Genomic DNA, 13,801 nt, shown 5'->3' with positions numbered 1-13,801 from the left:
TCGCTCTGATTGGCCATCGTCTTCCCTTGGCCCAATGAGCTCCTCCTGCTGCAGGGCTCCAGGTGGGGAGGTTACTCAGCCGTGGCCCAATACGGAGGCGAGGCCCGGCAGAGGCCGGGCGGCGATTGGCCGGCCGCGGCGCTGGCGCGGGCTGATTGGCTGAGCTGGCGGGGGCTGCGGAAGCGCTCCGCTGAGGGAGGCGGAGGGGCGGCGGTGCCGGGAGGGTTGTGGCGCGATGCGTGGCGGCTGCCGCCTCCTCCCGCTCCTGCTCCTGGCGCTGCTGCGCGGGCTGTGCCATGGCCGGGACCCGGCGCCGGGCGCTGTTACCTGCGGCTCGGTGCTGAAGCTGCTCAACACCCGCCACAGCGTGCGGCTCCACTCGCACGAGGTCAAGTACGGCTCCGGTGAGCAGGGCTGGGCCGGGGGGCGCCGTGCTGAGGGGCCTGCGGGCTGAGGGAAGTGGCGGGAACGGGGAGCCGTGAGGGAGGCTGGGAAATGGCGGGAACGTGGAGGCGCTGGGGGACAGGCAGTGAGAGGGGCAGGAAAATGGCGGGAGGGCGGGGGCCAGAGGTTGCTGAGGTTCGCTTCTCTGGTGCGGAGGGAGCAGCAGGCCAGGGGTGGGGTTGTGGGGTGCGCTGGAGACCAGGCCGGCAGCGGAGGAGGCTGAGACCTGGGTTGCGGGAAGGCACTGCAGCCGTGCTGCGCGGGAGCGGGTCTGTGACAGGGATGCTTCGCCCTCGTCCCTGAGGTAAGCCCTGTTTTGTGTCCAGGGTCTCAGCGGTGTCGTCGCAGCCTCTGTGCTGGCAACAGGGGTGCTGGTTTGTTTGGGGATGCAAAGAACTTGGTAGTATTTTTGAGAAAGGCAGGATGGTGTCGACAGCGTCCATCATGGGTCAGATTTTTCTTTTGACAGTTTGCATCTACTAATACATGCTCTGTTTAACTTCTTTGATCTGAAAGACTATTTGGTACCAGCATTCCAATTGCAGTCAGTAAACGTACTGTGAGAATTAAACATCTCTTAAACATGAAGTCATGAGAACATTAAAGCAAATTTCTTTAGTTCTTTCAGGACTTTTTGAACTGGGGAAGTGGGTTAAGTCCTCCTGCCATTCTATTCAAACAGGAAGTGGGCAGCAGTCAGTGACAGGAGTTGAAGCTTCAGATGATGCTAACAGCTACTGGCGTATTCGTGGGAAGAATGACGGCAGTTGCCAGCGTGGGACGCCAGTGAAATGTGGGCAAGCTATACGACTTACCCATGTTAACACAGGAAAAAATTTACACACTCATCACTTCCCATCACCACTCTCCAATAACCAAGTGAGTTGTTTTAAATCTTAAGCTTTTGTATAAGTAGTGCATGCTGTTGACAATAGTCTCTCCAGTTTCTCATGTTTTTGAAGAATCAAGCTTGGGTACCAGCTGCCAGAAACAGTGTGTCTATGCATATCCAGAGTACAAGTATTTGCTTTTCTGCATATTGGAATAATGTGTTTAAGTCCCTGACAGATATAACATGTACTATATACCACTGTCGGTATTTCGTACTAGTTCTAACAAATCTGCATATTTTTTTTATTCTGCGCTTGCTACTGGGAAGACTGTTCTGAAATGTTAAGCAATTCCAAGGTGTGGGAGACTGGGCGCCTTCCTCAACATTGTGAAAATTTCTCCAGAGCGAGGCAACTAGTGTTTTATAACAGTAGGCATTCCTATAACCAAGCTCCTTGGTGATCCAATCTACTAGTCATCTTCTTGCTATCCTTATTTTAGTTTGCTGTTTGTATTTATCTGCTCTCCTTCAACAGGAAAAATGAATCTGCTCTCACAATCAGATATTTAATTATCATTTTGTACATATCTAGAAGAGTATAATTTCTGTTATTACATCCCAGTCTTGTCCTTGAACAAATGCTTCTCCAAGACTGAAAATCTCTCTTAAAGTAACTAATGCAAATTTGTTGAAAGTTTGTCACTAGTAGTCATTTTAGCGTTCCTTCAGGCTATGTAGATAGATCATTACATCCAAGATTGGAAGAACTGACTCTTAATGAAGAAGTTTTGTCTTTTACCATGAGTAAAGTGGCTGAAACAATAAGGTCCAGTTTTGTGTAGGGTTATCTAGATGATCTTATTAAAACAAAAGAAGTGATGGAAAAATAGCATTTCAGAAGAATTATTTAAAGAACAGATTGACTCTTAACCCTTCCCCCAGTTTTCATTTGTCAGTTTAGGTAATTTGTGTAATGTCGTTGATGTAAAACTATTCAGCAACTGTCATTGTGTTTCTTTGGTTTTGCTACGTGTTTGCATGGTATGTAGGCAAAGGGAAAGTTTGCATGACTTCCCAGAGATTGACAGGACTGTGACTTATGACATTATTGAAATATGATGTAGTTATGAACACAAACTTTTTTTATTTCATATTCTTAACAGAAGTTGGATTTTCAGTTAGTATGTTGTCTTTCGCAGTTTTTGGACTACATAAACTTGAATTAACATGACCCTAAAATTTTAGGTTGCTAGGCACACAGTATTGCACTTCTATTTTCAAGTTGTTCATCACTTCTAGTTACCAGATTTTTAGGAATTAAAGGCTGTCTGGAGTCCTAAACAGTTGAAGCTTAGCCTGTCTGTTTTCTGGAAATGCTTGGCTTTTTTTTGTGCATAATGAAACCTAATCTCTTAACTTTTGTTTTAACAGGAATTCATTTGCTTTAGTGGTCGTCCTTGTTTTTTTAAAGAGTTATTCATCTGTCTATCTGAAGAAAGAGTGTAAACCAGAATAGTTGTTCACCCAGTTGTAAGCTTGGTATAATTAAGTAAAAAAGGAATGTGATTACTTAATAAGCTAAATTGTTGGGACATTGTAATTAAAAACACATGCTGAAAAAAACTGTTGTAGTGGTAACTATGAAGGTGGTCATACTACAAAACTAACTGTCTACAGTTACAAAATCTTGAATGAGGAAAATTTGCATCAGGCATTAGTGTTTTCTTTTGAATTTTTTCTCAGAAGGATTGCTCCGATCTCTGTGCTCAAGTCCTCTTTCATTTAATTTGTAATGTATGTTGGGGCTTGTTGGCACTTTTTGCTCAGATTACATGTTGGAGTTTGTTGGCACTTTGTCTTCAGATTGTAGTGGTAGAAAGTTACTGCTTCTGGATTTGATAACTTGACAAAGCAATGCAACCACACTTTTTCTTTCTTCTTCATCCTTGCCTTTAAACTCTGTTGACTTTGCGGTTGATATTTTTGTGTGTGTGTATTGGAGGTGTTTGCTTACATTTTCACTTCAGGAAGTTTATGTCTCTAACAGGAAGTAAGTGCCTTTGGTGATGATGGCGAAGGAGATGACCTCGATATATGGATTGTGCAATGCAGTGGGACTTACTGGGAGCGGGAGGATGCAGTGCGCTTCAAGCACGTGGGAACTGAGGTGTTCCTTTCAATAACAGGGGAGCAGTATGGCCATCCCATTAGAGGCCAACGGGAAGTTCATGGCATGCCTACTGCTAATCATCACAACTATTGGAAAGCAATGGAAGGAGTCTTCATCAAACCCAGTATGGACCCTGCAAAACATGATGAGCTCTGAATTGATAGAGGATCCAAAATGCTTCAGCTTACTCCAGTGTCCGGAGATTCTAATCCTTGGTCTCTTATAAGTCCCGCCTTGCCTAAGTGACTGACGTTTGGTATTACTGAAGGGCATTAGTTCATTCTAGGAATGCAGCACTTCCATGGGGAGTGGCGTCTGCCACATTCAGCCATTGAAATTTATTTGGCAAAATCTTTTCTGAATTTTCAAGCTTAATGGGTGGAACCAGTTCATACGTCTTAGTTTTTGTTGTCATTTGTTTTGCTCGTTCCTTTTTCTCAAATTTGAAGGAAATGGAAAAACTGAAGTAATACATTTCTGTAGTCCCAAGTACAATAAAACTTCGTCTTTTATAATCTTTTTCCAATTATAATTAAATATTTGGAAACTGATTTCTACTTCTTAGTGAGAAAATGTTATTAATGAGGAGATGGAGTGAGTCTAGGAAGGGAAAAATAGTTCTCAAATGTGGTGTCTTTTGAGTGGTTTGAAGTCAGCTATTCAACCTTCCAGAAGGAAAATGTCATCCATTTGAAAATTGCTTCCAATGTCTTTCTTGAGTTTCATTGCATACTGTACTGGAAGAGTTGAAAATACTGTGTATGTTGGAGTAAGAAGACCAAGTTTTTATTTATTCACTCTCTCTAAAAAGTTCAGATTTTCTGGTAATAGTGATACTGCTACTTGTCAAATGGTAAGACTGCTCTGTTCAATGAACTCATGCAGAAAGCTATGGTTTCTTTAATTAATATTAGAATTTTATAAAATTCCATGTGGTGCAAAGGAACAGTTGAATTTGACTTACATTGGACTTGCATGTCACTCTGCAAGATCAGTATGAGAATCCAGATGAATAAGTAGTGGGGCATATACCCTTGTGGGGCATTTTTGTGTAAATCCAGAAGAGAAAAAAGAATCTTGGACAATAGCTTGGTCCTTGCTTTTCGACAGAATGCTATGCTCTGGAGTGCTAGCAAGGAATCTTCATTTAACGAGTCATGAATTTCTGTGTTCCTCTTCCTCTGTGAAAAAAACCTAATTCTTGAGTGTGTTTTGTTACATGGTGTTACTGGAAGTACTGATTAAAATTCAAAGTACTGTACATTTTCTAGTTGCTTTAAACAGGAAAGCTCACAAAATGAGTGTGAAAAGTCAAATAATTAAGATGTTCTTGTCTCCATGTGTAAATAGTTTACCAATTATGGTCTTAATTAGTCAATCAGTTAAAGAAGCAGGAAACTGATTTACTGCTTTTACAGCTCCAGTCACGTGCTGCAGTGTTAGTGTTGTGTTGAGAAGGTGCAACAGGCAATTGCAGTTGAGCTTTATAAATATACCTGCTGATATGTGCTTCCTACTCTGTTACGCCTCATGCAGTTGTGCTATACAGGCTAGCTTTAGGTTTTATTTAAGGGTTTACTACTAGTGAAGATCCTTCATACCCTATGGAACAAGAAACCTCTGTAACAGTTATTTTGTGTACCTGATTATTTTTCTTCAAAGGAAGACTGTTTTTCAATGAATCTTAGTTGCATGTAGGTACTTAAGGATTATGGGCATTTTTGGAGTGTAAGTAAACTAGCTTTTGCTGTTTTGTATTAGAAGTAAACTTTTATGTGATGAATGTTTCAGGTTCACTGATATTCCTGACTAATTGGTATTGAAGTTGTAGCTATAAAGGGTAACTAAAAACAAACCGAACCTTCTGCGTAAACAAGCCGACTCTTCCTTTCCTTTATTAAAAAGGAGGGCTTTTCTTTTGAAGTTGGTATATTAGTAAACACAAAAAGAGTGGTAGCATTTTGTCAGGAGGAAGAAATTTGGCAATGAGTTCTCTGTCACTAAGAGCTAAACACTTTATGCCTAAACCATATGGGCTTAGTGTTCGTGCACCTGTGGAATACTGACTTGGCTGAGAAGGGGTAGAGCTGTGTTGCTCATCTCAGTCTGTGCCGGGTACTGTCCCTACCCACTGTTTATCTCTGCCTGGATGTTTCTGTCCCTAGCAAAGGTATTTATCAGTCTTATGCTTGAGTGGGATCTCACTGGACCTTTCTTCTTCTGTTCTGGATTTGAGACATATTGGTTTATTGAGGTTGGGAAAGAACTGACTTTTCATTCTTGCTGCTTACTTTCTAATATGATACCAGTTTTGAACACATTTGTACCTTTTGTTCCTAAGGAGCCAAGCCTCCTCGCACATGTGTATCCATGAATGCCTTATTTAAAGACATGTTCAACAGTATTCCTGTGACCTGAATTTCCTTCACCTTTGATTCTGACCAAAGTGCAAATCTCTTGGCCTTAATATTTCACTTGCACGTGTCACAATATTTTTTTTTCAGTTTGTATTACTATAAAAGTTGTGCTGACAGACTCTTATTTAAGGCTAGCTAAAGTGAATCTTACTTCGGGAAGGTCTAACAGCATTAAAATAAATTTTGGTACTCATAACATGCTAAATGCAAACTACAAAAGTCATATAAATTAATGTAGGAAGTGCTAAAGCTTACAGCTGTGAAAAATTATGGCTTGTGCTAATGTGCCTTCCTTTCTATATAACTTCTAGATTTAAAAGGCTTGTGTTAATATCTGTTTAATGTCATATTTTATGTTTCAAATTGAAGTATTGAGATTTCAGAATCTAACTCAGGTGGGTTTATTTTCTTTGGCTGCTTACCATTCAATTTTTTAGTCCTTCCTCCACAGCTGAGGACTAAAGACTTGAAGAATCCCGTGTTTTATGTTGTTGGGTTTTGTTATTTGTTTTCCGTATGACTTTTATAATCTGCCTAAAGGTGTTGGGACTCTTGGGTAAAACATACGAAATACTGAAATGTAGATACGAAAGTTGGAGTGCTGTTTTGCTTCTTTCTTTCCCTTTATTTTAAGGTGATAAACTGAATTTTGTAATACCTTTTGTCAAAATTCTCTATACGCTTCAAGGTTAAGTGAAAACTATTTTGGCTTCTGATGCTAGCAGAAAAACTTTCAAAAATCTTGATGGGTGCTTTCTAATTTCTTGCTTGCTGCTACTACAAGAACTCTGGAAAGGTGCACCAGTGTTGTTGTTTGTCCTTTAAACTAGAAAGCCTTTTGGAAAAAGAATTAGAGGGATCCTTATTTATGGTTGTTCTCAATGGGAATATTTACTAAAGGCAATCTACCTACTTTGAAAACGATGTCAGATGTGGCATTTTACATATATGTATCTATCTGGTTCAATGTAGGATGACAAAAGAGAACCTTAGACATGTTAATTTTGGAGGCTAAGCATAAACCAATGTTTTGTTTTAATTTTATCATGTTTGGGAATAGTAATTGGGTCTGTCTGTTCTTATTAAGTTAAATTAGCATATATTTTAAAAAATCAAAACAAAAAAATTACAATCAAAACAACCCTGTAACAGTGATGCTCACAGCATTATTTTTAAGCCAGTTGGTTTTGCTGAATCTTCGTTCTCTTCTGCATCTCTTCTCTAGCACTAGCTGTCGCTGTAGATGCACCATGTTTCACACCTGTACTAGGCAGGGGCTGAACCTTAGAAATAGCTTCTCCTAGCAGCAGCATCTCACCAGGTGTTGGACGCCCTGGCTGGCATGCTTACTGGCTTTTTGGTTGGGTTCCCTGCTGAGAGCTGTGAGGGATTTGCATGTGTAGGGTGCCATGGTGCTGCTGGCTTTCTTTTCCCAGTTTTGAGTTCTTATCTGTGCCTTTTTGATTTCTGCAGTTCTCTCTTCAAACACATCTTCCCATAATCCAGGTCTGGGCCACCATTCAAGTGTTGTTGATAATTAATTGCTTCATAATGTGGCTGTTACATCATTTGCCTTTCAGGAGCCAATGTGTTTGGCCTTACTAGATACCACCCATTGTGTCATTAAGCTTTTTAGGGAAAGAGTTTAGGAAAAAAGAGTTACTCTTAAAAAGGAATTCTCAGAGCTAAGGAAGTGCTTTCTTCTTCTAGTCTCCTTGATTCTGTCTTGTGGGGTAGGAAGCACGGGGGATGGTTTGCTTCCTGGAGAAAGAATAAAATGTTCAGCCTTATCAACCTGGAGTTGCATTGGAAACACAAGGCAATTAAAACTTACCTTAGGGTATGTAGTGTTTATTATGTATGCAAGTCACAAACAGTAATAAACTTTAGGGTCCTAAGGTTGTTTTAAATACTTAGAGGAATAAATATATTACACTTTCTCCCCTCCTCCTGCTGACATTCTAAGTACCTCAGTGCTCCCCTGCTTTTAAGTACTTCAGCAGGACCTTGAGTATTGATACCTCACAACCTATTTTTACTCTGTGCAAAAAGACAGAATACCAGGAATAGCTCCTTCTAATCTGATTCCTGAATCAAACTTGCAATACTTTCAGCGATGTGTGAGAATTGATTGAGGCATGGTCAGACGGTTCCTCTGAGTACTGAATTACTTTGGGTGTGTATGAGACAAGGAGGGAATATAGTGGGCACCTTGAAAGGCTTCAGCATCCACACAGGTCAACACATCTTTCTCTTTAAAATGCAGCAAATTAAAGCAGTTATAAAAGCCTTTTACTATATTTGGTGTTGCACTAATTCTAAATTAGCATGAAGTTTGCAGTGGAATTCTCCTGTGACAGCTCTAGCTGTCAAGCCACTGTTTTCTGTGGGATTCAGCTGTCTTCAATCCTTTGGGAAAATGGTGTCCAGCTTCATTAGGGTTAGAAGCTGTATGACATCTCAAGGGCACCAAACCCTCATGAAACACATTACAAATTAATCGGAATGTGTTCAAGCTATAAAGCTGCCTAATCAGTTCCTATATGCTTTTTTAAACTATGAAAATAATGCACATGTGCTGGCTCTGCGTGTTTGGAGGTCTGTTGAGCTTGGACTTGCATCTAAGACTCTTTGCTTGATCTTTGTGATAGTCATGTATTCATTCACCTAACCTTTGTTTTGTGAGAGTACTGGTTGTAGTAGAGCTGTGTGCTGTACTGAAAATAGAAGTCCCTGAGGTGAATCTAGTGTAACTCAAACTACAGCTAAACATAAGACAGGGTGGGTACCCACCCAATGTGACTTTTCTTCTACTGATGCTTTCTCGGCCCCATCTCTACCTGCCCGGCCGCTGGGCTGGAAGGGTCGGGCAGCTGCAAACCCCTTCGCGCTGCTCCGGGGGCTTGCCGGTGCCCCCAGCCAGCACTGCCACTAGAGTTTTTCTACTCGCTTAAAATCCAGATGATTGCTCTGTCCTGCCTAGGGAACGGCTCTTCTGATGATCTGCATCCACCCTCGAGTGGCGAAGATGCGAGCAGGGCTGTTCTGAGGAAAAAGGGGCGGGCGCGTCTCCCTCCTCCTCCTCCTCCCCCGCTCCGCCTGGGAACCCGGGCCGGGCCGGGGGGCGGCCGCTAGTGAGCGCTGCGCCGCCGCCCCGGGAGCAGCCCCGCCGGGTCTCTGCAGCGTAGCTTTGATCGCCGGCAAATTTATGCTCTTCGAGGGGAAACAAATAACATCCGCTCCCCCCGCTATACGTTGCTAAGGCCATCAGCTGCTGTAAGACCTGTGCGGCCGCGTCTCGCGTTCAGTGCGCTCTGCCAAGCCGTTACCGCTCGGTTATTTGAAAGGCAAGTTTTAAATATTGGCGTGGGCTATGAAGCGATGCTTCAGGTGTTTCTGTTTACTATCTTTCTAGAGGATCGATAAAATGCGGCAAAGGCTGAAGTCTTTTTGCTTACAATAGACACTTAAGGCAATTACCTGTATCATAAAATTAAAAACCGGTTTGCGCTCTGTGGGGGGAGGAAAGACACAAAAGGAGTTAAACAGGGAGCTCTCCTTTTTCTGTCATCTGTAACAACCCAGTTGCATTTTGTGAAATGTCGAAAGCAAAAGCTAAAATCAAATGTTCAGTTTCTAGCCAGTATAAGACATGTTGCACGTCAGTGGTAATACTCACATGAACGCATCTTGTTCCCAGTGTAACTCACCCGGCTCTTGCCTGGACCGCTTTCCTTAGAGCGGGTTCTGTGCCACCGGCCGTGGATTCCCTTTGGCGTTAGGATGAACGCCGAACTACCATCCCCTACCGAGACGGTGTCGGTTTGCGAACCGGTGGGAGGCTGCAACCGTCGGCTTCTCCCCGCTACCCTGCGGAGCTGCAGCTCTCACGGGCTGCGTGGGTCACCCGCGCCACGCCACGCTAGCCGTTCTCGGTGGGGACTGCGGGCTGGCGGGTCCAGCTCCCCTCCCTGCCGGCGCGGTTACTGCCGAGGGCTTTGTTCATTTGCTAGGTAGACTTAGACTTGTCTGCAAATCAGCCCGGCAGTGCAAGTTCGGTTTCTCAGCATCACCTGCCTGCCGATCCTCCTAGCAGAGCGGAAAGATAATCTTGAACAGGAGCCTTCTGCGATCCCGGGTACCAGTACTTGACAGCCAGCCTCTGCTAACGGCGATCCTCGGGTGATGGGAGGAGGTTTTCTCCAAGACCTGCTTTCCGTAGCCGAAACCGTCCTCCCGCTACATTCTGCCCCCTCCCCTCGTCCCTCCCCACCTCCTCTCCGCCTTCTCCGCCGGGCACGGTCGTGGTCTCTGTTCAGCCTCGCCCGCTGCAACGAGGCGTGGAGGGGAGCGGGGAGGTCCCACCTCATGCGCGCAGCCCCGAGCCACGTGTGCCGGCGCTGCCGTGGGCACAGTCCGGCTCCCACGCGTGGGAGAGCTCCTCGCCGGCCGCACCCCGGGGGGGCTGCACACGGCAGCGCCGCCGCCCTGTGCCCGGTGGAGAGCATGAGTCCCTTCCTGCTGCCTCCATCCGACTTCTAGCCAGGTGGCAAGTTGAAAGCGCGGTAGCTCAAGAGCCCGAAAGGCTACAGACGGAAGCGTTGGGCTGGGGAATTACAGGGGAGCGGTGCCTCCTTGTGCCAAGAAAAGAGAGCAGCGCGTCCGTACCTGCCCAGGAGCGGGAGCCAAGGGAAACACGGGTGCTCCCGGGTGCCCGGACCGCTTGTACAGCATCTGGGGTGTCCGGAGGACTCCGTGCTTATGGAACCTCGAACCGTGTTGCTGTAGGGCTTGCTGGAGGGTTTCCAGCCCTGTTCGGCTACTGATGCTGTAAAGGAAACTGATGCGTCTCCAGCAGTTCCCATTATACTACAAACTGATCTAGCTTGGCAACTGGCTTCGATGGGCACACGGAGTGTGATGTGATAAAATAATTGTATAGGCACTTGTTTAATCACCTGTCTACTCTGCTTTTGTCCTCCCTGCTTCTTCAAAACGAGAAGGCTCATGAGTCGTGCCATCAACATCTGATACTGGGCTTGTGTCCTGTGTGCTTGTGACTCCATCACCAAAAAAAGGCAGCTGTAGCATTAAGCCCGGGCAGCTAAAACAGACATCGGGAGGTGTGCAGAATGTGAGGCTTCTCCTGAAACTGCACCCAAGGGAGCACCATCTGCTGTCTCTCTTGCAAATATTATACTTTTGAGCGCATTACCTCTGCCTTTGCTGGGTGCGGGTGTGGAGATGATTACTGTGGAGCTGGAGGCAATTTTCTATACAGCTGCACAGCAAAACACGTTTATGTTGTGCTGCATTTCCTCAGTAATACAAACCCACAGGGGTGAGGGTGGCTCTCAGTCGAGCTTAGAGACTTCGGGCTCCGGGGCAGAAGACCTTAAAATGTTAAAATCTGTCTGTCTCCCTACATGGCCGCTGTTTTCCCTCATGAGATGGGAGGCTGTTCACTATGAGTGATGAACTGAATCCTTGCTAAAAAGTCCTAGCAACCTCGAATCCCCCCCCGGTCTCGGCTCTGGGGATAAAAGTGCTCCGTGTTGCCCCTTGGACAAGCTGCCTTTCCCGGGGCTACAGCCAGGCGCTGGAGGGCAGGAAGGATGCTGCTCAGCAAGGCGGGGTAGGGGGTATGGGGGTGGCCGGCCGGCCGGCCGGCCAGAATAGATGCATTTGCTCCTTGGGGCATAAATTCTCAGCAGGGAGAGCACAGCATCCTTCCTCCCTACCCAAAAAGGTAGAGGTAACTGTGATTTTTGGAAGTGGCAGCTGGAGTGGAAGGGACGCCCTCCTCCGGGAGAGCTGTGATGAGTAGCGAAGAAAAGCCTGAAAACGCCCCCGAGACCTGAAGTTTCACAACGCAACTTTTACAGCCTCCTCCCCAGCGCCCAAAGCCCTGCCAGGGAGCGAGCCCCGCCTGGGCACTGTGTCCCCGCAGCGCTGGGGGGCGGCGGCTCCTGTCTGCGGGCAAGTGGGGTCCCAAATGCGGAGAATATCAGAACAAAGTGAATATGCGTGTCGGTGATGGAGAACGAGGGTTTCTGAACCCGGCGGTCCCCGGCAGGGCAGGGGCGCGGACCTGGGGGCGAGCGGCGGTGGGAGGGGGCCGGGCAGGCGGGCGGGGGCTGCGTGGGACAGGGCGCACGCGTGGAGAGGACGTACAATGAGAGCTGGCTAGAGGAGGGTGCTTCAGCATCCTCAGCCCTTCCCTGCCCCGTAGCACGCCCCTGGCTGGGACCCGGCGGCGGAGCACCGGCGGCAGAGCTCCCGCCGGCTGCGTGCCGCGGGAAGGGATGCTGCAGGAGGCGGCGCTAGGAGGGCTGGGCTGAGCGCGACGCTACATGAAGAGGTGATTTTTGAAGGGGGAAATAGTAATGGAGAACGGCTCCTCTTTCCAGGTTGCTTTCTGTGCTCTTCTCCATAGGAAAGTTGTCCAGTCTAGATCGTCCTTCCAGAAAAACATCTTGACACTAGGATCATATTTTCTTATTCGTGGTGCCTTAAGAAACCTTAGAACAATGATTATCTGTTTTTCACTATGAGACACTGGTTCATACTGAAAGAAAGGATGGATCTTGTTTTAGGCTAAGTATTGAGCCAAATAAAGTGTGAGCTAAAGTCGAGGGGTCTTTTGGAAGGAATAGGTGGAGCCATGCTTAAGGTACTGGACTGGGACTGATGGCCAGTACTTGGTTTGTAGCTGCAGAACTGAGTAATCCCAAACAACATGTTGGTACCTCTTGGTCCCACATGGAAGAGGAAATAGGTTTTCTTTGCCTGGTCTGAGCGGTGTACTGGGACTGGGGCCGGTGTCTGGGAAGCCAGCAGGAAGGCTGGGTGACATGCCCTTGGCTGGCCAGACAACCCCTGCCCTCCCCAGTGTCCTTCCCCTGCAGCTCCGCAGAGTGGCGGAAGGTCACCCGCTACCTCTCTCCCCTGGGCCTGCTTGGAGCAGGTTAAAATGGCGATGGCCACCCTGTCCCTCGAAGGCAGCAGCTTGTGTGGCCCTGCCGGGCTGCCCGGGGGCTCCGGGTGCAGGTGGGAGCCGAGGCATGGCCGGAGGGAGGCTAGGTGTCCTGCCGGGAGCCAGCGCCCCTTCGGGGGCTCCTGTGGCTCTGCTCGGCTCTGCGGGGTGACAGGGGTTCCCCATGCCTCGCAGCCCCTCTCTGCCCGGTGCCTGCCGCCTTTCTGTCACCGGGACCGACCGGCTGTGGGTGGAAGTGCGGCAGCGGGGTCGCCCCACAGTCCCCCGGGGTGCCCAAGCAGGCTCTCCCGGCAGTGCACTCGGAGCAGCAGCGGGCTTCCTCCAGGCTGCTCTCGGGGCATTTGTGTGCATCAGTGGGTTTACGATTGAATAGAGAAGAGCCAAGGAAGGATGTGCTTGGATTTCAACGCTATTTTAGGTAGAAATAATCGGAAATGTGTGAGTGAATAGCCTGAGAAATACTTACTGAAAAGTCTTTCCTGCTGCATATCTGTCTCCACGCCCCCGCCACACCTCCCCCACCCCCCATTTTATTGTGTGCCTCCAAGTTTATAAAAATATTTCAAGACGTCTGTGTCCAGCAGTGGCTTTAGTCGATGTCCCCTCTGCACGGCCCTGAGCCTGCTCCCCCCCCACTAGGGCCGGTGGATGTGATTTTTTGTGTCAGCCTCCCACGGAGGGGCAGGCAGCCGTTCCGAGCACACCTTCCCTGACAGAAGGGGGGCCGCACTCTGCACCTCTCTGGCCCGGTGAGGGAGGCTCCTCGGGCTTGGACACCTTCCCTTCGGGCAGAGCCCTGCAAACAAAGCGGCGGCGCTGACTGTCCGCGGGTCCTTTCAAGAGCTACGAGCCACAGACCCTCCGAAATCTCCATGCAATCCCTTTGCAGAGGCCGGTTTCACTCGGCACCAGCTGTCGGGCTCGGCCGGCTGCTGAGCACC

General features: G+C 47.3%; 1 protein-coding gene across 1 annotated transcript; it reads left to right on the top strand.

Annotated features, from left to right (window-relative positions):
* The first annotated feature begins 176 nt into the window (after positions 1-176).
* Positions 177-5,850, top strand: SDF2L1 (stromal cell derived factor 2 like 1). The gene is made up of 3 exons (XM_055798061.1): positions 177-404; positions 1,127-1,323; positions 3,324-5,850. The coding sequence occupies exons 1-3, from the start codon at positions 236-238 to the stop codon at positions 3,600-3,602; spliced, it is 645 nt and encodes a 214-aa protein (XP_055654036.1). The 5' UTR covers positions 177-235; the 3' UTR covers positions 3,603-5,850.
* Positions 5,851-13,801: the final 7,951 nt, after the last annotated feature.

Source organism: Falco peregrinus, chromosome 2 (assembly GCF_023634155.1).
Source record: "Falco peregrinus isolate bFalPer1 chromosome 2, bFalPer1.pri, whole genome shotgun sequence".
NCBI classification, from domain to species: Eukaryota; Metazoa; Chordata; class Aves; order Falconiformes; family Falconidae; genus Falco; species Falco peregrinus.
This window is presented reverse-complemented; position numbering and strand designations above follow the sequence as displayed.